The 24260-nt window shown below is 37.0% G+C and overlaps 1 protein-coding gene across 1 annotated transcript in view; it reads left to right on the top strand.

The window, feature by feature from the left end:
• ANO2 (anoctamin 2) overlaps positions 1-24260 on the top strand; it is a 190350-nt gene that overhangs the window by 66639 nt on the left and 99451 nt on the right. Inside the window, exons 11-13 of the mRNA XM_013369708.3 lie at positions 6744-6878; positions 9390-9550; positions 13345-13427. Coding sequence (XP_013225162.2) covers positions 6744-6878; positions 9390-9550; positions 13345-13427 — 379 coding nt within the window. The remainder of the gene's footprint in view (positions 1-6743; positions 6879-9389; positions 9551-13344; positions 13428-24260) is intronic.

The raw sequence follows: 24260 nt of genomic DNA on the forward strand, positions 1-24260 counted from the left end.
AGTATGAAACCTTGTATAGAATTCAAAAGAAGCGCTGTAACTCTGAAGTTGTTTCCAGGTCTTACCAATCTTGTCCCAAGTGTTCTAAAGTGAATGAGGGACATTTGCAGATGTGGCCACAAACGTGAAGGACAGAGCTAGCTTTTAGCATTTAGGGTTTGATTTAGGGTTCTTGCATTGGCTTATCAACTATTTTCACAAACACCCTCATAAGCACTCTCTACTGCAAAGTCTTGATCTTTTTCTCCAGTTTAGGGAAAACCATGCACTCTCACCTTGGACAGAAGTTCCTTTCTTTGTTTTCTGTAGGCAGAACCAGTCAACCTTTTTAATGGACTTTTTCTTTCTTGCTTCAGACTTAGATGCATTGTAACTTAGCTGAGGTTCTGTAGTTGTTTTTCTTCTCCTCTTAATATTTTACTATAAAAAGTTTTTAAGTCCCTTGGCAAGTTGTTCCAAGGGGCTAGTCTTCTGCCAGAAGCCTTTCTTGGCTTTCATTTTGCTCCATTTGGTGCAGTCTCTGTATATCTAGATTTAGTACTGATATGTTTCTTCTTGGGACTGTCTGGACAGAACATGTGTGTATATGATGTCAGGCACAAACATGGTAGAAATCTCTAGGATCTCTAGATGCGCAACAGCCTCACTGCTGCTGCTGAGCTGTAATTCCACCCAGGTGTCCCAGATGGTTGTAATAAATGCTTGAATCCTGCCCTGGGAAAATTTTCAAGTGGAGAAAAAAATGACAAATACAGAGAAGTCTGGACACAGGCAGCTGTACCTGGAGTGAAATGGTGGGGTATAAAGAGATATTATGTCCTGCTCCTGATTCTGTTGTAGTAACTGGGGTTTTCTCTATATTTAAGCAGTCTTAAAAGTAGCTCTGGTAGAAGAGGTGGTCTGACATGAATCTATACTTTTAGAGGACTGCTTGTCCTTTCTCCTGACAGTAGAAATGCCAGAACTTTGTCAACAATCTGTGTGAGTAAGTTTAATTTAAAGGCCTAAGTAATACATGACTTATTTGACCATTTGCACAGAGGAAAGCCTGTCCAATAAATAGCTGTAAATCAGTTTAGTTTTGCATAGAAACTATTCAACAGACACTATTCCACCACCATAGGCATGGTGGAATGAATTGTGTCAAATGCGAAATAACAGCTGGCCTAGAATGCTGTGTGGAAATGAAAAAGCTGAAGAGTTTGGAACAGATTTTCCAGTTAGGTGATTCAGTGTCCACAGTGTCTTTTCCTTGCTTTTTAAACTTTGTTCCTGAACAATTCCAGAGTTCTTTCCAGTGTGTGTCACAAACCACATGCTTTATCCACATTCCAGGTATCCCACACTTACTTTTGCAGTCAAAAACTAAGCGTTTGTGGGTTTTTTGTTGTTTGTTGTTGCTGTTTTGTGTTTTTTTTTGTTTTGGTTTTTGTTTGTTTGTTTGTTTGTTTGTTTGTTTTCTTTGTTCTTTCTCCCCACTTCCTAAATCTTAGTCTATTTATAAATTTCACAACTTGGCATGGAAGCACTGTGACCAACATGCAAGTAGAGAGTTTAATTATTAGTTATCCTTTTTGATGTTGGTTTGGCAGTCAGACAGACAGAAGTGCATTGCAGATGTCTGATTCAAGTGTTATATGGGTGAAGCAGAAGGGATTGAGTAAACACTTTTACTGCAGTCTTTCCAATACTTATTTGAATTCTGCCATGAGAGGGAATGTGCTTTCTACAGGTGATTTTTGATGATTTGTGTTTTTTTTGTTTTTAATGCTGTTTCTTATCATTTTCTTGTTCTTGGGAAATTATTAAAAAAAAAAAAAAAGTGATTTTGTTCAGCTTCTGAAGAAGTTACTAATGATTTGGTCAAATCTTTCCTTAGAGACATGATTCTTACTGAAGAGAACTTAGTGCTTGGTAGGTGGCCATTTAACCAGCATTTAAAAACTCTTCCAAAAAGAAAGGTACAAAATTCTACCTTAGACTTTAACAGCACACAGAACAAAATGTTTGGCTGCTGCTTTTGAAAGGAGTGGTGCATAATTATTATGAAAGCCATTTGCCCCTTGCTTTGGATGAAAACTGCTGCCCTCATTGCTTATGTGTATATAAAGGGCCATTTCTCTACATTAGAATACAACTGATGTGGAAATAAAGCTCATGCAATGCAGTGGGCATACTTTTTTCGTGACACTTTGTAGTGGGATATCCACAAGCACACTTTGGAAAGGATTAGTCCTCAGCTTTGTCTGAATATATGTGAACTGGATGTGAGTTAGCTACCAACAGAGGGCAAAACTCTAACCTCAGTTCACTGTTTCCAGGCCAGCATAAATAATGAGCAATTCATTGAGTATGATAGAGACTGGTTTTATCACAATGTAAATGAGAGAATATGTCAACATCTTGGTATAAATATACAAAAAATTGTCAAAATTCCTTTTCTTGATATATATCTTACTCTACCCTGGAAGAACATGTTTTTCACCTCTTCATTCATTACAATATTTTTTTTTTTTTTTCCTTTTAGTGTGAAAATATAGATGGACTAGTATGTCCACATTTGAGAAAATTTAGCCTGCTTTCAAGGTCAAATAGCATTGCAATTTGCTAACATGAAACTGTTGACTTGAGTAGGGGTGGAATGCTTTCAAACATTGTAAAACTATGTCCAGTGTGCCTTTCTTAAGAAATTTGTAGAGGGGTGCTAGAAAGAAACACACCTCATGATATTCCTAAGGTCTGAGCCAAAAATCATTGAATCCAGCTGTGGCTGTAATAGATGCTGTCACAGGTGTTTGTAGAGGCTTGACTCCTGAGCAGAGGGAGAACAGGTCTTGGGACATGTCAAAAAAGGAAGAAGCATGTCCACATAATGTGTTCTGCTAGGTTTATAAACTTATATTTAAATTTGTCATCATGCTTTCAAGCACTCTCATTGCTTCTCCTTAGATTATTTCACTTTCTGGCACATTGGTGGACTGAGCTTGGGCACAGCAATCCTAATTATTTTTCTTTTCAAAACAGTTAAGTTACAGAACATTGTGCAGTTTTCTTCCTGGCAACTGTTTTTTTGAATACTGCCAGGACATTTTTGAGCTCTTTTCACTTTGTCTTGGCAGGGATGCAAATAGCAACCCTTTGATTTATAGGCTACAGATCACAGTTGTCACTAGAAGGCTAGAGGCTTCTAGAGGAAGCTTCAACTTCATTGACCCCGGTCAGCTGGTCTTGAATGCTTCTGGGATTTGAACACTCTGTTAATTTGTGGCCCTTTGTCAAAACAATAAACAGTTTAGAACAACCCAGTTTATGGACCATTTTCATGTCTGCTTTGACCTCTTTGGAGCACTGGGCTATGCATGTTGCACAACTCTACAACTAAGGAAGGAGTGAGAAGACAAGTATCGGGATAATCCCATTCTCCTCCTTCTTGTTCCATGTTTTTAAGGATGTGAAGTTTGCCTCACTGTCAAATGCAAGGTGTGTCACCTCCCAGTCAGGAGGAAACCGGAGAGCAAATTGAGTCTCTCTGTGTCCTGTGCTGCTCCAATGCCATGTTGACGAACACATGTTGCTTGAAGAAAAGCTATAGGCGATCTGATTATTTCCATATTTTAATCAAGTATTTCCTCCCTCAATTAATATTAAAAAAAAATTATCAAAAAACAACAAATGTGAAGAAAACTGCACACTAAAAATTACCTCCAAAATTACCTGGCATGTGCCAGGTTGCATGCTAATCCTACAGTATTTGGATTATATTTACAACATGAATATTTAAGATTATAATTTTATAAATTATTCTATACCATAGTTCCTTATGCAGGGTGTTTCAAAAAGAGGGACCCAATCTGAAATCACTATCTCTTTGAAATTAGACCCATCTTTTTGAAACACCCTGTATTCTCTGCAAACATGATAATCTTTTGTCCCAAGGTGCTTAGAAGCTATCCTGTGGTGTGAATGTAGAGTTACTAAGCTCATATATCTTGTTTAAAGACTGGTTACTGCAAATAGTATTCCCATCCTGACTTCCACAAGTTGTCTTCCTGAAATGAAAGAGAATTACACAGCTAATTAAGTTATTGTCATTCAAATCACTCTGTCACGATTCCACCTATGTTGTTTGATACTTCACACAGTCTGTTACATATGACAGCCATGCAAATGTCGGTTGTAGGGGCTGTACTGCTTTCTCAGAAGAATTACAAAATTTTCCACCCTATTGTGCTCATTCTCCAGGTTATGACATCTCCTTATGCTGAAGATAATATTGTCTGTGTATCACCTTAACATGCTTTTGATCTGCTTTCCCTTTCATTATTGCATATGCCCTTCACAAAGGATGAGGTTGGTTAAACATAATCAAATATAGGTACCAATGTAAGGCAACGCTGAAATGGGCATGACTGCATTGATTGCCTTCCTATGTGAAAGCCTAAGAATGTGAAGTTAGCTGTAGCTGTCATGGTGTAAGAACAACAGCAGGAACTGTAATAATAAGAAGAAACCCCACTGTTTCTACACTTACTCCTTTAATCTGAGCCAAAAACTTGACTGCGGAGGCTTAGCTTGTCTCATGGCTGTCTGCCTTGCTTGCACTGCTGCCCCCATCTCTCCTGTGGCAGGAGCAGCCTGGCCCTGCTTTCGGGAGTAGAAAAAATCAGTTTTGCTTATGCTGCTGAACAGACTTGAGCTCAGTTCTACAGATATGGAGGTTTGTCATTATGTCTGTCAGAATAGAACTGTGGCTGTTAGAAGAAATCATGAGCCTCAAAAAATCTCATTTAACTATTTTCTTTAGGAATAATGTAAATCTGGGGTGTTAAGCTTAGGTAAAAATTTCCTAGTGTGAATGATTTCAGAATCAATCTCAAACTGGGATTCTGCTCGGTGTTTACACGAGCAAGTCTTGTCTTTCTTTTATTAGACATGTTATCTTGAGATTGTTTTTGTTCTTTCTACCACCACAACATGAATGTATGTCTCTCTAATTGAAATGCAATGTCATGCCCTGAGTGCTTTCTGTATAGCTGCTTTCTGTCCAACATTCCTCCATCATATTCTCTGGCTTTTGAAATGTTTCTAACCATGTTGCACTTTATCTAAATTCAGTCTCATTTTAATGATGGTGAGTCCTTGAGCTCCCTCCACCTCTTAGTGTTTTGTAATATTTGTAATCACTCCTAACAGTATGTTGGAATGGCCAGTGAGTTTCATCTTACAGTGTGATTCATGAAGATGTTGGGCTGAAGTACTAGCAAATGTTTATCAACATCTACAAGGAACTGTTCCTTCAGAACAGAAACTGGTTGTTTTGTTTTTGTTTGTTTGTTTGTTTGTTTTGTTTATTATTATTTTTTTTAAATTTGTGTGTGTGTGTGTTTTTTTTTTTTTCAAACTAGCTGTCTAGAGACTGTTAATTGTAAAAAAAAAAAAGTGTTCTTTCTGAAAAGCCAGTGCTAAGTGCACAAGTAAACCTTCCTGGTTCAACAGAAATTCAAGATCACTGGTCTTTTAAGATACCAGAGCACACCATCAGTATGTTCCCATAGGTGTAATTTCCATGACTTTCACCAATTGAATCCAGGAGGACTACAGAGGCAAAGAATAATGGTTTATCTAAATACACTTTTGAAGACCTAAATCCTTTCCAGTGTTTTCTGCTAAATATTTGATTGAAATTCTGCTACTCTTGATGGAAGTGAGGGATATTTCACTGACTTCATTTAGGAGATGCAAAAGCTGCAGTCTTCCCTGAGCAGATGTTAAGTCCTACACATGGGTTTGGGCTATCCCAAGCACAAATAGAGGCTGAGCAGAGAATGAATTAAGAATCATCTTGAGAGGAAGGACTTGGGGATGTTGGTTGGTGAGAAGCTGGACATGACTTGACAATGCAGCTTGAAGCCCAGGAAGTCAACTGTATCCTGAGGTGCATAGAAAGAAGTGTGACTAGGAGGTCAAGAGAGGCGATTCTCCCCCTCTACTCCACTCTCATGAGACTCCACCTGGAGTACTACATTCAGCTCTGGGGCCCCCAGCATAAGAAGGATATGGACATGTTGGAGCAAGTCTTGAGGAAGGTCATGAATATGATCAGTGTTGGAGCACCTCTTCTATGGAAGACAGGCTGAGAGAGTTGGGGTTGTTCAGCCTGGGAAAGAGGAAGCTCCAGGGAGACCTTATAGCATCCTTCCTGTACCTAAAGGAAGCTTACAAGAAAGCTGGAGAGGGACTTTTACAGGGGTGTGTAGTGATAGGGTAAGGGGTAATAGCTTAAAACTGAAAGAGGGTGGATTTAGATTAGATATAAGGAAGAAAATCTTCTTTATGAGAGTGGTGAGACACTAGAACATGTTGCCCAGAGAAGCTGTGGATGCCCCATCCCTGGAAGTGTTCAAGGTCAGGTTGGATGGGGCTTTGAGCAATCTGGTCTAGTGGAAGGTGTCCTTGGCAGTGGCAGGGAGGTTAGAACTAGATGATCTTTAAGGTCCTGTCCAACCCAAACCATGCTATGATTCTACGTACTATAATGATACAGGACTGTCATAACATCTCAGAAAGAACTCCTAACTTCCCAAATCATCCACTTCCATTGGTGATTCTGACTTCAAGAAACTCAGGGTTTTCATCCATGTCTTTGACAATTAGTATTTTAATATTTGGGGATTGTAAGAATCTGTAAAACACATTTGAAAATTAAAACCTTGACACCTACCTTTTTTTTTCTTATTTTTCAGAAAGTATTTTGGAGAAAAGATAGGACTTTATTTTGCATGGCTGGGTTTATATACAGAATTCCTCATTCCATCTTCAGTAGTTGGGATTATTGTATTTCTTTATGGATGTATAACCATTGAGAGTGACATCCCTAGGTAAGCTTCTCTGTTATCAAAAATTTGTTACTTGAAAATTGTAATACTGTGTTTTTTGTTTGTAACACTTAGTGAGAATAATTGCTTTTAACATGTCTGAAGAGCAGTGATGTATCACTAACAACCCTGTGAGCATTAGAAATATACTTGCATTGAGTAGACAAGATATTTGAATGACATGCATTTATTTAGCTGTTCAGTATTACAGCAACTGAAAGAGAAATGTTCAGTGAGTCTACTATGTTATTGGAAATTCTTTTTTATTACATCCATTTGCTTTTTATGAATGCACATATGTCCATGCTTACCCAGAAAGACATCATGCAGAACTCACTAAAGTTAATGTAAATACACTGTCCAGTACTCTTAGATTACTTTGTTCTTCCTAGTAAAACCAAGTTATTTGCACAAGTAATATGAACAATAGTTAGCAGAATTAGCAATTTGATATCGGCAGTATTCTTATAGTTACAGAAAAATGTTGAGTTTTGTGCTGTGTGTCCTGAAGGTGTTAAACTAAACAAAAACTACCAAATTGATGTTAATGTCTGTTTCTCAGTGGAATAAAAAAAAAAAAAAAAAAAGAAAAAGAAAGACACTTCCTCTCTGTTATCTGTGGCAATTTCTGCATTCTCTAAAAAGAACTAGCAACTTTTCAAGCAGATCACCGGAGTAGGACATTATTATTGATAAGTAAATGATGAATAACAACACATGAGAGTCAGAGTTTGTTTTCTTAGCTTGATCTGAATGAATCTTGATAGGCTGTGCTTGTGTGTGGGAAAGCTTGGGCTAACACTTAAAGGAGATTTATGGCTAAGATGTATCTGCAGCACCCTCTACTGCCTTTTGAAATAGAAGAGAGCATTACTTTTAACAGTATGATAGCTGGAAACAGCTGTGTGCCTTTCAAATGACATAACATGAAACGTAGTGATACTACAGTTTGAATAATGATTTTTTCATTTGAAGTCATAGAAAAAAAATGGCATTTAATAATGGTCAATACAGGAACAATGATGATCACAACATGCCAGCTTTCAATGAAGCAATGTTGCAAGTCTTTCCTTAGCTCACAGTCCTGGCAAGGACAGTTGGGCTTTGCACTACTCGGTTTATCGGAGTAAGAATGTGCAGGTATGGTCTTTCTCATACAAACCTTATAAAACAAACAAACAAAAACTGGAAGCATACTCAGCAGTGTCAAGTAGGGTTTGGCTTGTTAAAGAGATAGTGATAATTTTTTAAAGGTTTTTAAAAACTGAGTAAGTACATAGCAAAAAAAAAGGCTAAGAAATAAAATAACAACTTTAAAGATTTTTAAATCTACAGGAAAGTCTCTTATTTCACATTTTCCTGAGGACAGATAAACCTATGCTGCAAACTGAACAAAAGAAATACAACTGAATATCTGATCAGGCAGAAGTGGAAGCCTTCTAGTTGTTGTAAGAGTTACTGCTGGGGGAAAGGGGACTTTTTCCCTATTTGTTTAAAATTATATTTTTGAAAATTAGGTTAGAATTCTGTACTAGAAAAACAAGAAGCTATTGTGACCAAGAATACCACATCCATATTTATGACCATTCAAACATGAGAATCCTGAGATATAAAATTATCTGATTTCCCAAAAATCACTGTATCTAAACACCTTTAAAACATACTAGTATGGGTGCTTAAAATAACTGATCCCACTTGAATAACTTAGCCAAAACCTTATTGAAGATGGTGAAACAGATGAAAATAGGTGTTAAAACTCTATACTGGGAAAACAAAAGTTATTTTTTACAAATAACTCACAAATAAAATGCAGGGTGGAGGTGAATCTCAAAATAAATGTTGTTAAATAAAATGTCCTTGATAAGAACAAGACTCTTGGTAGTATTTTCAATTCAGTTAACATATGTCAGTTTATAGTAAAACCTCTGGTGTATTTTGTGAATGACGTTGCAGATTTATCCAGACCAACGGACATGCCTGGGTGCTGGTTCTGGCTTTTATGCAGCTTTTATGGCTAGTCCAAACACACGAAGTAACATGGTATTTGACATGGATTTTTGTACCATCATGTTAAAAATATGTGTTTTGTCAAGGGCACAGAATTTCCTTTACAACCACTTTGGAATTCTTTTTAATGAATTTAAATTTGATCTGTATCAAACCATGCAACTGAATGTAGAGATGGAAAATTCCACTTTGACTATGTTTTAATTATTTTCTTTTAGTGTGCTCAACCTCAGTCTTCAGTGATGCAATCTTCGCTAATTCACTAATACAGTGTAGTGATTTGATTGGTTGCTATGTTGCATTGTTTTTCTGTTGGTAAGATGCCTGTAAGTATTCTAATATTCCAGCGGATGGAAATGTGCCTTGAAGAAACACATACCTTCTGTTCTCTGAAACTTCAAGCCCTGTATGGTGCAAATACCTTGTAATAGCTATGAGGTGCTGCTAGAGTATACCCCCTTTTCTGAGTAGTAATAATCTAAGAACTTGTGCACTTGTCATTCATAGTAAAGAAATGTGTGATCAACGCAATGCCTTCACCATGTGCCCCCTGTGTGACAAGTTCTGTGACTACTGGAACCTCAGCTCTGCATGTGCCACCGCTCGAGCTAGCCACTTGTTTGACAACCCTGCCACGGTTTTCTTCTCCATCTTCATGGCTCTCTGGGGTGAGTATTGCTTTGCACGTTAGCAGTGTCGTTTGATCTTTGGGCTGTTGACAGAAGTGAAAGCTGTAATGCACACTAGTAGAATGTAGTAGCCTTATGTATAGAAAAGTGCTATTGGATTGAATGGGAACATATGGCTTTATGAAGCTGGCAAGCCTTGGAGGGCCAGTGAGGGGCTGCCTGTGCTGAGACTGAAGAAAGCAATATTACAAGGCTTTCTGCTGTCAACAACAAGCTTTGGAATAAATGGAGAGGAGTTGGGTAGTTCAGGGAAGAAAAATGTGTCCTTTCTTCCTCTACTGCTTTAAGCTTTGCTATGTTTTTCCTCCTTTTCTGTCCGCATGGCAGGTCCCTCTAACACCTTCTACATTTTGGGCAAGAATGTATTTGGGGAATGGTGTAGTGCAGGCACCTAAAAGGGTTTAATTTAAGCACAGAGTGCACTTCCATGTGGGACAACCTAGTCACATAATTTTATCAAAACTCTAAGGGATTCCAAGAACAATGGGACTATTATTGTTTTAATTATAATATGTTCTAAAGTATTCCACTTAAACCAGCTTGGTTTTCTTTAATGACAAATATACCCTGTCTCACTGAAAATACCAAAACACTTCATAAAGACTAATGAATGCATTGTAGTATTATTGTTTCCGGCCTCGCCCTGCAAAGTGTGTGTTCTGTGCTTCTGTGTATTATTGCCCTCATTCACTCTAGGTCTTATTTATTGTTAAAGGGGTTATTTCTACTGTAAAATGATTTTTTATTTCCCTATTCACTGTTCACAAAACAAAATTTTCATTGTATACCTCTACTCTGCACTAGTCAGACCCTACCTGGAGCACTGCATCCAGCTCTGGAGCCCTCACCACAGGAAAGACATGGACCTGATGGAGATAATCATTGTGAGGGCCACAAAAATGGTCGGAGGGCTGGAACACCTCTTCTGTGAGAGGCTGAGAAAGTTGGCATTGTTCAGCCTGGAGAAGAGAAGGCTCCAAGGAGACCTTATTGTGGCATTTCAGTGCTTAAAATGGGCCTATATGAAAGATGAAATTTATTTTTGTACTATAGCCATCCCTCAGCAAATAGTGTGTTATGCTTTGCAACCCTATTCAAATTTCACAGCTTGTTTTAGAAATGACTGTAGATTGGTGGTGGGTATGGATAGCTAGGATTTTTGAAGAACTTGCAAACAGAACAGATCATGGAAGTAAGAAGTTTATGTTTAGCAGCTTCTGAAAACTCTTCAACAGAAGTTAGAGAGTATGTAAGCACTATAACAGAGAGAAATGACAAAAGATGATGAATTTATAGCCTCTCACAATGGCATTTTCCTATTTCAGATTGCTGCCAACGACAGGCTAGATTGACAGATAAGGTTTCACAGTCTACCTGCTGCCATGAAGCATGAAATATGCTGCCTTGTCCAAGTTTCAGTGTAGCTTTTTAGATAGCATGTGTATGACTGACAATTCATTTACTCTTTCATAGACAAATAGTATTTTCCTGATAAAGAATCTGTACTGTAAACTTGCATCCGTGCAAATGCAGCCTCATCCAAAATAAATATATTTTAGTACCAGCAATACAATGTGCAAAACAAAATGTTGATATATCCTTATACTAAGATAAACTAGTAGAATTTGTAAAGGAACAGAAAGCAACAAAAAAAAAAATCAAAATAATATGCCAAAAAATGGCACTTAAGAATAACAAAACCCTTTCTGAGCTGTAGCCCACCTCCAAAGAATGTTTCCCATGGACTGGGAAAGTCTGTTCTTGAGACCATCATAATTGAGCTTGTCAGTGCAGGAAACTACAGCAGACATCATATACAAAGAACAGCAAAGTGAAATAAAGTAACCCTTAGGAACTCTGCCCAACTTGCCTGCTAAGTATTAGATTGCACCAAATTTTGCTGCCCTACTACTAGGAAACTGTACTGGTTCTATCTAGAGCTCATTCTGCTGAATGACAGAGCTTATTCACACATCTAGTCAGCTTGCCTCACAGTATGTTGACTAAATGTTGCCTGAGTGCTTTTTCACTAGACATAGTATAATGATGTGGAAACTGGCATGTCTCGTAACTTACAATTGTATAGTTAAAAGAGTAAAGTACCGTAATAAGAGCTGACTTCATTTCATGATGGGCACATGAAGTCTTCTATCCTGCTTGACTTCTCCCATTCTGTAAAAGGCAGGTGACTTACCATACGGTTAATATCTTGAAAAGAATCATACTTTTACTAATTGATCTTGATGCCTCATAAAGTATCTTCATGATTCCAGCAATACTGTTTGCAAATGACCATATTCACAAAACACAGAGTAATGCCTGGCTAATTGTGCTTAATGTCACTGGATGTTGAATTTCAGTTCTCAGATTTGTTTATTAGAAGGACAATTGAATATCATGAGACCAATTTTCTGCTAGTGTCAATCAGTGCAAACTTGCTAATTTTAGAACAGCTACTTCATCTAGCCAAGTAAGTTCTTACAGAGGTAAATGTGGAACTGACTTTTTGAATAACAGGAAAAAAATAGAATGAGTAATAACACCCTATAAAATAACCAAATGTTTCTGTATGTAGGATATCTTAAAACCTTTGTGTTTTCAAAACATACTAAATATAGTTTTTATGTGTCCTCTTCTCTGTAAAGAAGGAACAGGAGATAGCAGCTTAATGCTTTAATGTCAGGATTTACTTTCAGTGTACTGAGAGTCCAGTGTTTAAATTATGTTTATTTCTTACATTATGGGAGGATACCAGTGCAGAAAACATTTGCAGTTTACTGTTGGAATAGATTCTGTCTTGTAAAAGCAGCTTATTCTAATAGTACTCTAACTTTTGCTAGTGTTATCTTACAGCTCACACCAACTGTAGATGCAGTCAAGGAAAGCTGGGTCTAATTCTCCACTGTTATCTGTCTTGTGGAGCTGTCTAAAAGATGTTCAAAGTGGTAAAAAAACTGCCATGATCTGACAATGTTTTCACAATCCCCTTTTCAACAACTGAAAAAGTGAAATGAAGCATAATAAAATGGAAAGTAGTGCCCTCAGTTGTTTATAGCGATAGATTTTAGTTGGTATATACTGGTTTAATATTGATACAGTCATCTGAAAATAGGTGTCCACAAGTCAAGAATAAGAAGTACTATTTCTAATAAATCCTTAAGTCCATAAATCATGAGCAACTAGTCAAAGGACTATCTAGACGAAACAGCAATTATGAGAGAAGGTCAAGAGACCATAAATATGAGACAACAGTACAACTGTTCTTTCATCTTAATGAAAAAGGAAAAGCAGGAGACTCAACAACTGGCTAGTCCTTTAGGACAAAATCACTGTATCTATGCAGGACAAAAACATTCAACAGCAAAATCTGTTTGGCAAGTTAGAGTGTTACAGATTAGACCTAGATTTTGTTTCATTATATGTTTTGCATTCATTAATTATACAATAACTCATGGTAAATTAAGAGACATGATGTTCTTGGAATGGATATCAGCAGATATGAGTTCAGTTCCAATCTCTGAAAAGAACTTACCAGTGCCATTGGGCAATCCATGCTCTATCTTTCTGTATTTTATTTGTAAAGAAACAGTAATTGTTGTTTCCATGCTTTGCTTGTGTTCTTTCTTTAAAATTGGTCCTGGGCTTGTTTCTTAGTGCTTATTTAGAAATGACCTAGCATAATGGGATTCAAATATATGTTGGGGTTTATAAATAACACAAACATTCATCATAGTGCATTGGATTTATAATTTTAATTTTTTTTTTTTTTAAAGCTACTATGTTCCTTGAACAATGGAAGCGTTTGCAGATGAGACTGAGTTACTTCTGGGATCTAACTGGACTGGAAGAAGAAGAGGTAAATTTCCTCTCTCTGTTCTAATTTACTGTGTAAATTATTCTATATCTGGTGATATGCATCGACATTTAGATTTCTCATGAGTGTTCTTCAGCACAATGCAGTTCATAGCTATGGTTTTTAAATGACTATAACTGATACAGTTCTGAGTACCAATGTATAATTAAAGAAATCATCCCCTACATCTTACTGGTCAGCTCTTTAATTTTAATAATTAATGATAAAAAGGATTATAAAATAACAGCAGATAACTCTTTGCTGAGGATGGCCATATACCTATGTACAGTGTGTAATAAATAGATGTTACTTAATTATGTTTAACAAAACTTAGTTGTGATGATGATTTAAACATGTCAGTATAACATAAATAATATTTGCATTCAAGGCTGTGCTGCATCTGTGATGCCTTAGGTACAACAACCTGAACTCTACATACTCACTGACAGAGCTGTTGTAAGCACCAGATGGACTCGGTTTCTTAAGAACAATTTTAAAGTGATTTGCAACCAGCACATGGGGCTTCTAACTGTACCTGAGGTCACCAAAAAGTGAGGCATACTTGTTTATTAGTATTTACAAAGTCCCTAAATTTGGTTTTAGATTTGTTCTTAGGCATTGTTTCATGTCATGGCCTATGATCTATTTAAATCACTGACTTTGACCAGAGGATTAGTTTATAACTCAGACTAAATAAAGTGCAGTTACTAGCCCTAAATGTCATACTAAGAACAGGTAGATTTTGAAGCTTCCATTACATATCTCCTAGCAATAAATGCTGACGTAGCTCTAGAATAAGGTAATATTCAGTAATTAAGAATTGCATGCTGTAGTATGGTAATAATGTTATACCACTTTTTGTCTGTTTCTCAGATAAGAATCATTGGATAAAATTATAAAATAGCCCTGAGAACAGACCATAGATTCCAGTATTATTCTTCTTCCATCACTATCCCCAAATGCAGCCTTTAGCAATGTCTTTAGTTTAAGGGAGACTGCTGGAGTATTCCTTCATTAATGACTTGACTACAGTCTTCCTTATTTTACCTCTGATTTCTCAGCTTTTTCAGTGCTCTCTATCCAGTTAAGAAGTGGATGATACTCACAGTACAACCCAGTACTTGCACTTTATAAGTTGTGATGCAAGCCAAGTGCATCAGCACATTAGAAATTACTGCTTGTCTTGTGTGGAACATCATACTGTTACGTGGGAAAACAGCAATTTTGTGCTAACTACAGCACAGACTGAGAGGGTGGAGAACAAACTCTTGCCTCTGCAGCACACTTGATGAATGCAACAGATTTTACTGAAATTCAAGTTCATCACTAGCAGTACAAAATCCTAAGGTTTAGCTCATTATTTGCAAAATGCTGTGAAGGAATCTGTAGATTTGTGAGGCCCTGTGATGAAGAGCTCTGAAGTGGTAAAGTTTGTGGACAGGAACTGTGGGATCAGAAAGAATACTTTGTTTATGACAAGTGAAGGAGTGCCAGACACATCTCAGCACCAGTTGAAGAATTAGGAACATGGGATCACAAAAATAAGGCTGGAATAGACCAAGAGGGCCCATCCCTTGTGCATGGTAGGATCAACTCTACTCAAATCATTTTTAAAAAGACATTTGTCTAATTTGTTCTTAAATAAATCCAGCAGTGGAGATTTCATTTCCTCCCTAGGCAATATATTCTAATACTTATTTACCGTTACTTCTAATAAGATTTTCCAAGTGTCTAGTTTAAATCTCCTTGCTAAATACTAAGTTTTTTTCTTGTTCTTCCTTTCAGAGATAAAGAGATTACCTCTTTCCTCTTTTCAGCAAAATTCAACATAATATCATATCTCTCCATCACTTTTTTTTTCTTTTTTTTTTTTTTTAAATAAGATGAACTAGCTTTTGCTCTTTCAGTCTTTGTTCTTACATAATTTTCTAGATGTCTGTTTGTTCTTGTTCCCTTCTGGACATTTTCTAGTTTGTAGGAAACAATTATTTTGCAAATATAACAAGCCCAGGCAGGATCTGTCAGCAAAGCATATTTTAATAACGATTTTGGAAGACCGGGTGTTCTACCTAAAGCTAGGCACACCTAATAGGGCAAAAAGCCCCTGCTTATATCTCCCCAAAATCCCACCCACAATTTCCCTCCCCTGTTCCCCATTGGTTGGGTACTTCAGGGTTTACAGACTATCCCAATGCACACAATAGCCTTCCCCTAATCAATCTATTTAAGATATGGATTCTTGGTATTATGGCTACACTTCCCCCTAAATTAACTTATCAATACAGGTATCAGTACGTATACAGGTGTCAGTACATATTCCAGAAAGAGACTGTGTATTACATTAAGAATTCATAGTCCAATGTCTCTCGGTCCTTCCCCCTAAATTAACTTGTAAATACAGGTATCAGTACGTATACAGTTATCAGTATATATTCTGGGAAAAGACTATGTTTTACATTAAGGATTCATAGTCCGATGTCTCTTCCCACCTGCTCGGCTCAGGTGCCAGGTCTTCAGTTATGTAAAAACAACAGTTCTTTGTTAAATGTTCCTTACATAGTTGAACCATCTCTTTCTTGAAGAATAATGCTCAAAATGGACATGTCTCTTGACCTGACATCTTAAGCAAAAAGCCACACACCATATCATCAGCAGCTCTTGGTGCTTCAGCAAAAATGCAAAAGTTAGAACAGGTTGTGTTCACCTTTTATCCATTTGAATAATAAAGGTGAGGATAAATTTGTCTGTAAGACAGATACTGGCAAAATGTTTCAGAGGTGATCAAGTCTTCACAAGTATTGAAAATTATATTGGAAAATGGAAAATTGTGTCTGCTAAGGTTAGGCCAGAAGGAACTAACAGTGGAATACACAAGATCACTTAACAGAGGAAGAAGGAAAGGGTGAGAAAGTTTAACAGTTTTTAGACTCAATGGAGTTATTTGTTCTATCAATTTCTTTAGAAAGGGAAGTTATGGAACCCAAACAGGGAAGAAAACAACCATAGAAGTTGAAGAGCTGAGAAGTACATTGTGAGAATTGGTATGAAATAAATGTGTTCCGTGTGATTTTTGTGGACCCTTGACTAGAAAATTTTCAGTAAAATTACTCTTTGAACACACTAGGCCAAATATTTTGCTTCAGAAGAGTCACGCAAGAGATTAATTTAGTCTATTTATTTGTAAATATCTTGGCAATGGCAGTCTGTGAAAGGAGACTTCCTAATGCTTGCATGCATATTTGCAGCTGGCAGCTGTACAGACTTGGAGAATTTGTTTGTATATCTGAAATTTGCAAAAATATAGGTAGCATTGGTTACTAGACTGCAAAATAGATAACTGTGTTGAAAAGAAATTGAGCAACTGATAACTAAATAGGAAGGGGAAAGAAAAGAAATAAAGACTAGAACCATGAAAACAGACAAAGTCTTAGGAATATCATGAATAAGCACTCAAGGTGCCACAGGTGTATGTTTGTGTAATCCAGTCAAACAGGCTGTGCATTTTTTTGTTTTTTAATTTGTGTGACAAAGGATATAACAATCAATAAAGCAGGGGTAGAGGTGGAAGAATGCCTACCCTCTTCTATTTGTGAAGGAGCTGGTGAAGAAATACTGAGGGACTCTAATTAGCGATGTAGGGAGTAGAAACTATTTGACTCCAAGGAATCTTCAGAAACTGTATTTCTAGGAGTCAGGATGTTCCTGCTTTAAGTTTTGTGTGGAAAAATTTTTACCTTCTTTTACCAACAGTCTTGTGTAAACTGAAATAGAAATGTAATTATAAAAGAAGAAATCTTAGAATTTGGAGCAGAACTCAGAAGAATAAATGGACAGAAAGCCCACACTGGCTGAAATACTAATGATTAGAGGTCTTGTTATTGTTTAAATAGTTATGCTGTTATACTGTTTCAGTACAACAAGAAGGAACTTAGGCTTCTGTCTCCATTAGAAACATGTCTAGTAAGTTCAAATCTTGTGCTCTGTAAAATTCTCTTAATTCCCAAAGTCTTGTTCCTCCTCTTGCTATTTCATGACTTAAAACAAAACAAAACAAAACAAAACAAATAAGAAAAAAACAAACCAAACCATACCAAAAAAAAAAACCAACCCGTGGCAGTTGCACATCCCCCTGAGATCTGGAGCCTTCAATAGGGCAGTGGATGGCTCTTTAGCACCTTTTGTGCCCCATTGTGCCTATCCCAACACATCTAGGGTGGCACCAAGGTGCTGACAGTCACATCCTCCCCTGCCCTGGGGCAGTGTGACTTCACCTCTACCCAGCTGGGGGGCAGAAGGGTGGGACCCTTGGTCAATTGACTGTGTCCTCAACAAAGGAGGTACCCAGAGAAGCTGAGAAGCTTCTGGACTATGTTGTAATGCCCACAACCAGATCTGACCAGGCTATAAAATGGGATTCTCGCTAAAGACCACCTTTGAGTGGTCTTCTCAGAGCAGCGGGTCTGTGAACTGGATGCCTCTCCTTAGTCTGGGACGTCATCTAAGGAAACTTCCTGGGACTGAGAGCACCTCACCTCCTCCTGTGGTAAATGATTATTTACTGGATATATCCTTGAATGACTCCTTGCCCAACCCAGGTAAGTGTGAATCCTAGTCTAGCCCAAGCGCAAGCCCTTGCCTAACCCAGGCAAGTGATTATTCCTTGTGGGTAACCTGGAGCGAGCGGCCTCTGCTTTTTATTTCTTGTGAGTGTATGAGTCTACGTTGTAGATCCCCATTATTCTTATGTTGTCATATCCCAATAATTTCCTCAACTGATATCTCAACCTATATTTTATGTTGTTGAGTGTTAAATAATTATATAAACCCTGTTTCTAGTTGGTTTATTGGCTACACTTTTCCAGCTAGCATAAAGTCTGTTTCGGAACTTTTTGTCAGCCTAAAATTGACTTTTGGGGTATCTTTGTGACAAACCCTTAGTGGAACACTGTGGATTATTGCTGAGTTAAGCAAAAGTAATAAGGAAAGTAAATTGGGTAAGACGGAATTGAATTGCAAGCAGACTTGGTGACATTGTATTTACAGGTTTATCCCATTCTCTCTTAATTCAGTCGTGGTTTAACTCTATCTACTATGTTTTCAAATTTTTTTGTGATGTAGTTAATTGGATACTTTCAGCTTGTCTTCCACTTTGCAATTTATAGGACTCCGTTGGTGACATTAAGTGTGTTTACAGGTTTATCCCATTCTGCCTTAATTCAGTCATGGTTTAACTCTGTCTTCTCTACTATATTTTCAAAATTTTTTATGATCTAATTAATTGGATGCTTTCAGCTTGTCTTCCACTTTGCAAATTATGGTACTCCTTTACTGAATTTCTAATACTGTCTACTAAAACAGGTGGTATAAGATATTTTTTTTGCTTAAAAAATGGAGGAGTAAAAAATAGACACTAATACAATAACTGTATGTTCACAGCTTAGTCATCTTGGGAAAAAACGGTCAGTAATGCTAAAAGGGAAATGAGTAGCTACAATATTTTATGTTGTCTCAAATCTTTCATCCTCAGGTTTCTTGTGCAATGAGATCTTCGTTTTGAGTCTTTTTCCCCAGATGCATGATCTCACATTTTGCCGTGCCTATTCTGATTTTCATGTTGGATCCATGTTTCCAAATACTTTAGATCTCTTTGTATTTATGTTTTTTTTTTTTCCTACCTTTTCTTGGGTTTCATCACTCCTTTTAGTGAATCTTCTGTCACTTTAATTAAATTCCTGTTCACAGTAATTATTTAATGGTCCTAAGATAGACCCGATCTTCTGAACAAATCCTTTCAACATTAGATTTACGTGTTATGTTTAGGAGGATAAGAGTTTTATTAGCATAGTTGGGGAAGGAATGTTGAAAAATGGATGTTATCTCTCAAGCCTTAGGGAAAAATATTTACTACCAGCTGTTGCTCTGTTAAAAAACTACACATGGTGGCACACTTCAAACATGTTTTAATTGGTAAAGTATAAGAACCAAAGAAGGTGATAATTCCTTTGCTTGTCGAGAAGTTGGTAAAGATATATGATTACCTTTTTTTCATTCCAAGACTGTTGATCCAGGTTTGTGCCACAATATGCTGAGGCTCTACTTACTTTTCCTCTTTTACTTCTACCATACATATCAACATGATTTTATTTCTGTGTTTGCTTTTTTTTTTTTTTTTTTTTTTAATAATTAATTTTCTATTATAATGATCTCATGTGTCCTTTCTAGGACTGAATTGTCCACAAGCTGCAAAGATGTTTGGCTCCTTATAGGTAGCTTTGATTGCTCTAGATGTTGTGATGGGTTACTTAAAGGCTGGGTCACCTGGGGTGGCATTCTATCCTCCTGCAGTCCCCTGAGTTCAGAGAGGAGGATCACATCTTCACGTTCTCTGTTGTAAGTGCAGATGAGGGAGGTTATTTGGAGTGTGAAGCTATGGAGGAGGAGCTGGAATAAGCTCTTCCAGCCTGTACAACACAGTTCTCAATGCAGTTGTTGCTCCCCAGGGCATGGTCATAGAATGGGTGATGGAAAATAGGAGCTACTGTTGGAGGAAATGAGTAGCAGAAAGTCCTGTTTTCCAATAGTTCTGTGCCCTGATCTACCACATCTTGTATCCTTATCCAGCACTGCCACTCTAAGAACAGGGATTGTTTCTAAGTCTTTTCTTCTTCTCTCCTCTTTCACAGTGACTCAGAAGATGCAGGTAGATAAGCAAGGCTTGCCAGTTATGTGCTTCTTGCAGAACAGGCAAGACACGGAGTGAGGTTAGGGGATCTTGTAGTACAAGGGAGTGCATGTTTTGAGGGAGATGAGTATGAGAAGGCAGAGAGGGACCATCTCCTCTCCAATAGTCTCACAAATGCTATCTGCTCCTTTCAGGTCACCAAAGTAATAGTACTGCCTCTTGCAGCTCTCTCATACAAAGGTATCTTAGACACCATTGTTTTTTCTCACCCCATTTTCCTCCTCTCTGTCCTCCTCTGCTGCACCTAACAAGAGCACTTTTCCTGTGCATTAAAGATGTCTTGGGCTGATTCAGTGTTAGGTAAATTAGGCATGCTGACAGCTTCCAATACTAACCTGCTATTGGTGGTAAAAACGAGATCAGACTTTGGTCCTAGTTCAGGCAGTTGCTACAGCAATCTCAGCACAACATCACTATGCATTTTCTTGTGTAGAGAAAGAACTTTGGTTTTTAAGGAAACGAGCTTTTCCTTTTAAATTTAAAATACATTTTACATTTACTTGTATGTATGAATGGAGGCTGCCATTTTCTTAACTCCAACTGCATGTGTAAATAATGTGGAAATGTGTTAAGAAATTTTTATTTTAATGAACTAAGATAAAGTGGTATAAATGTCATTTATTATTCTGTAAAGTCATTTATTGTTAGGTCATTGTTATTCTGTGACTTTTCCCAGGAAATGTCATTGACACAAGAAGATTAATCAAGACTAAAATAAGATGGAAGCAGAAGTATCTCTTCTCTCAATCTACACGAAGTACTAAGCCCAATGGCAGTTATTTCTAAAAGGGCTTTTGAACTTGGGAAAGGCTTTTAGAATTTAAGAATAGTACTTTGTGTTATTGTTTAATGACAGCAAAAATTGCCAGTTGTTTAAAATGAATGCATGAATGCAGAGTTTCAAAATTCATAATATTTCAGCAGTCGGACTTGTTTCCTATTCTTTAGTTTTGCTTCAGGTTTTTAATTTTTTTAAAATTTCCTTCATTTTCATATGCATGTAGATACTTATGAGTAGTGAAATGTTGTTCCAAACTCATGCCCGTAAAAACTCTCCTATATTACATCCATATAAGTGAGGTAATTATGTGGAGTGAGACAGTGTTCTATTGACACCAGTTTCAAATGGTCTTCCTTCATCCATTACTTTCCAAGAGCACATAAGTGTGTTTTTTTTTTCTTTATTCATCCACACCTCTCAGGATAAGAGCTATAGAAAAAAATTCTAACCCTCATTCTAACCCTTGGAAAACATAAGCACTTCTTTTATTCTGTATCTTGATTTCAAATCAGTAGAACTCCACAGATTCATTTTAGAACTCATCTTCATGCTTCAATCCTACTCTGCTACTTCAACTGCAAGATAAAATTTATTCTAGGCAGTGTAGAAAGATTTTTCCATTTGTGTGTGTATGTTTGTGTTAAAAGAATCTGATCTGTAGGTTGTCCATTAGTAGTTTACTACATAATGATGAAATTCTCACTATGACAGTATTTTCAAATATGAGTGCATCTTGAGCTGAGATTATCAAAGGAATCTGACAATTAGACATTCAGATTCCATTGGCTCTTCCAGAGAAGATGGGTGGTGACCAGCCTCCTCAGGCCTAACAGAACAAGTGCATCTAAAATGTAAAATGTAAATTCAGGTACCTGAATTACGTGGCACAGTTGTGTGGTTTTTTGTTTGTTTGTTTGTTTGGGTTTTTTGTTTGTTTGTTTGTTGTTTTTTTTTTTTTCTTTCCTGAGGTGATTATATGGGTTTATTTACCTCAGTTTATAAAATTAAGAGTCTAGGTTTTGATCTTTTTTAAATGTATTGGCCATGTTATTATCTGAAATTTCAGTTTGGAAGATCTAGACTCGCAGGGTGAAACTGCATGAAATGCTTCACTAGATCACTGATACAACTAGGTAGAGATACCCTCCTGACTTTCATGCTACTGATTCTAGTGTCTCATCTATCACCTGAACCTACTGACTAAACCAGTGGAGAAGTAATTCCAGAAATAAAATGGACATTGTTTGTGGTAGAGGGGACCAATTAATTAGATAATTTTTCACAGTCAGGACATTGGGCAGGGGAAGAGAAGACTGTGGGTTAGGAAGACCCTTTTAGCAATGGTGGGCCATTAAATCGGTTTATTTGTATCATGCAGCTTCATTTACAGATTGTATCATTTGTATCATGCAGCTTCATTTACAGATTGCAGCTGCATAGCAGCCTAAACTAATCTAACTCCACACTACCATGGTGCTACTATCCCAGCCACGCAATCTCATTCTTCCTCGTATATGCATGCTGGCAATCATACAACTGAGTGGTCAACAGTTCAGACAGCTGATAAATCTGAAGGGTAGTCAGGGATATGTAGGGTAGGAGATTTTATCCTGGTCATACCATGGAGTTGCATATACACTGGTGTCAGTGTTAAGGACAGAAATGGAAATGTGTGGCTTGTGTAAAGTGAAATTGAATCTGAGAATATGGAAGCCCAGGCTTAGATTGGCTTATGCTGCTGTGAAGCTCAAGCTGTTAAACTCAAGCCTCAAGTATAAAAGCTTTTAAATACAAATTCAACATTTGTGTTTGCTTCAAGTTGTTTTCATGAACATTCTTGGCTGTAAATACAGTCATTGGGATATTTATGGGAAACAATTAAAAGAGGCACTGGTACAGCTGAAACAAATTAATAAAGACTGAAAAAATATTTACAGTCAGATTGTTAGTTCAGATTAGCTAAAGTATCTGTATCCCTCCACATTAGAGAGGAGCTAATGCTTTAATCTGGATCATGGTTCAACTTTAACAGTTCACAAATGTTTGGAAAGATTGTGGTTGGTCAGAATATAAACCTTCTGGGACTAGGTAATTCTTGATATTGTAAAGCTTTTTTAGCTTGCTTCTGATATACGTGGTTTAAGATTTTTTATGAAGTTTACCTTAGAATGCTGTAGAGTCCCATTGCTTTTACCTATTATAGTAAACCAACTTGCCTGTAAGCCATGAGTTCCAGGTGCATGGATGGAGTCTGAAAGGAAGAAACTCCAGGGAAATGAAAATCCAGAAATATCATAAATAGCCAGTGCTGAGAAAATACTGTTTCATAAACAAAAATCCGATATGATATTACCTGGAAGAGAGTTTCTTGTGTGGCAGAAATCAGGGCTATTTATAAGGCATCCTTATTAAAATGGGAGAAACTGATAGAGACTTTGAGATCTGGCATGCTAGAAATGTTCTTACCTTGTATTCACCAATCTGTCTTTCGTAATGGCAACACAGGGAAATTAATGACGTTTGCAGTCAGATTGATATAAGTACTATGTTGTAAACTTGATTTAGCACTTAACTTTGACAGTTACTTGTCTGATCAATGACAGATCTAAACTTTATGACCTTTGACAAGCTGTAACAGGATGAATCTACAAATTATTTGAGCCTTTCATGCATCAATGACTTCCTCTTTTAACCTTCTATCAAAGTTTCTTGGGATCGCTGTGGTGTGTAGTGTGCAATACATAACCTTGCACTAATGACATATTCATGGCCCAGTGTCTCATGATTTTGATCTTGCTTAGAAGAAAAATATCTTGTCCTAGTTGGAGGAAACTGTTGGTTTCTAACCTTGCTAAATTGTAAGATATTTTATCTTGAGGCCATAATGTTATTATTTGTGAAGCAGCTATTGTAGATAAAATTTAAAGGATTTTGCAGTATTTGTTGCATTTCTTTTTCAAGAGTGACAAATCTGTTGTCCATCCAAAGTACACTTAATCTTGAATATTGACAGATAAAAATTTCCATGAACACATTTCCCTAAAGAGAGCCTCCAGAGCCAAGTGTTCCTACTGTTACACATTATGAGACAAAAAAGAGAGCAGTGCCCAAACAGGAAATGATCCATTCTTTAAGAACACTTATTTGGAGAAGGAATTCTATGCTTATATAATGGCTAAAGTGATAGGATCCTAGTCCATGGCTGTGACAACTTGTTACTACCACAGAACACCTAAACCAATAAACATGACAGTGATATGCACAGACATCTTAAAGTGTCAAGAGTACAGATAATATTTTATCAAAGTTAGAT

Source organism: Columba livia, chromosome 1 (genome assembly GCF_036013475.1).
Source record: "Columba livia isolate bColLiv1 breed racing homer chromosome 1, bColLiv1.pat.W.v2, whole genome shotgun sequence".
Taxonomy (NCBI): Eukaryota; Metazoa; Chordata; class Aves; order Columbiformes; family Columbidae; genus Columba; species Columba livia.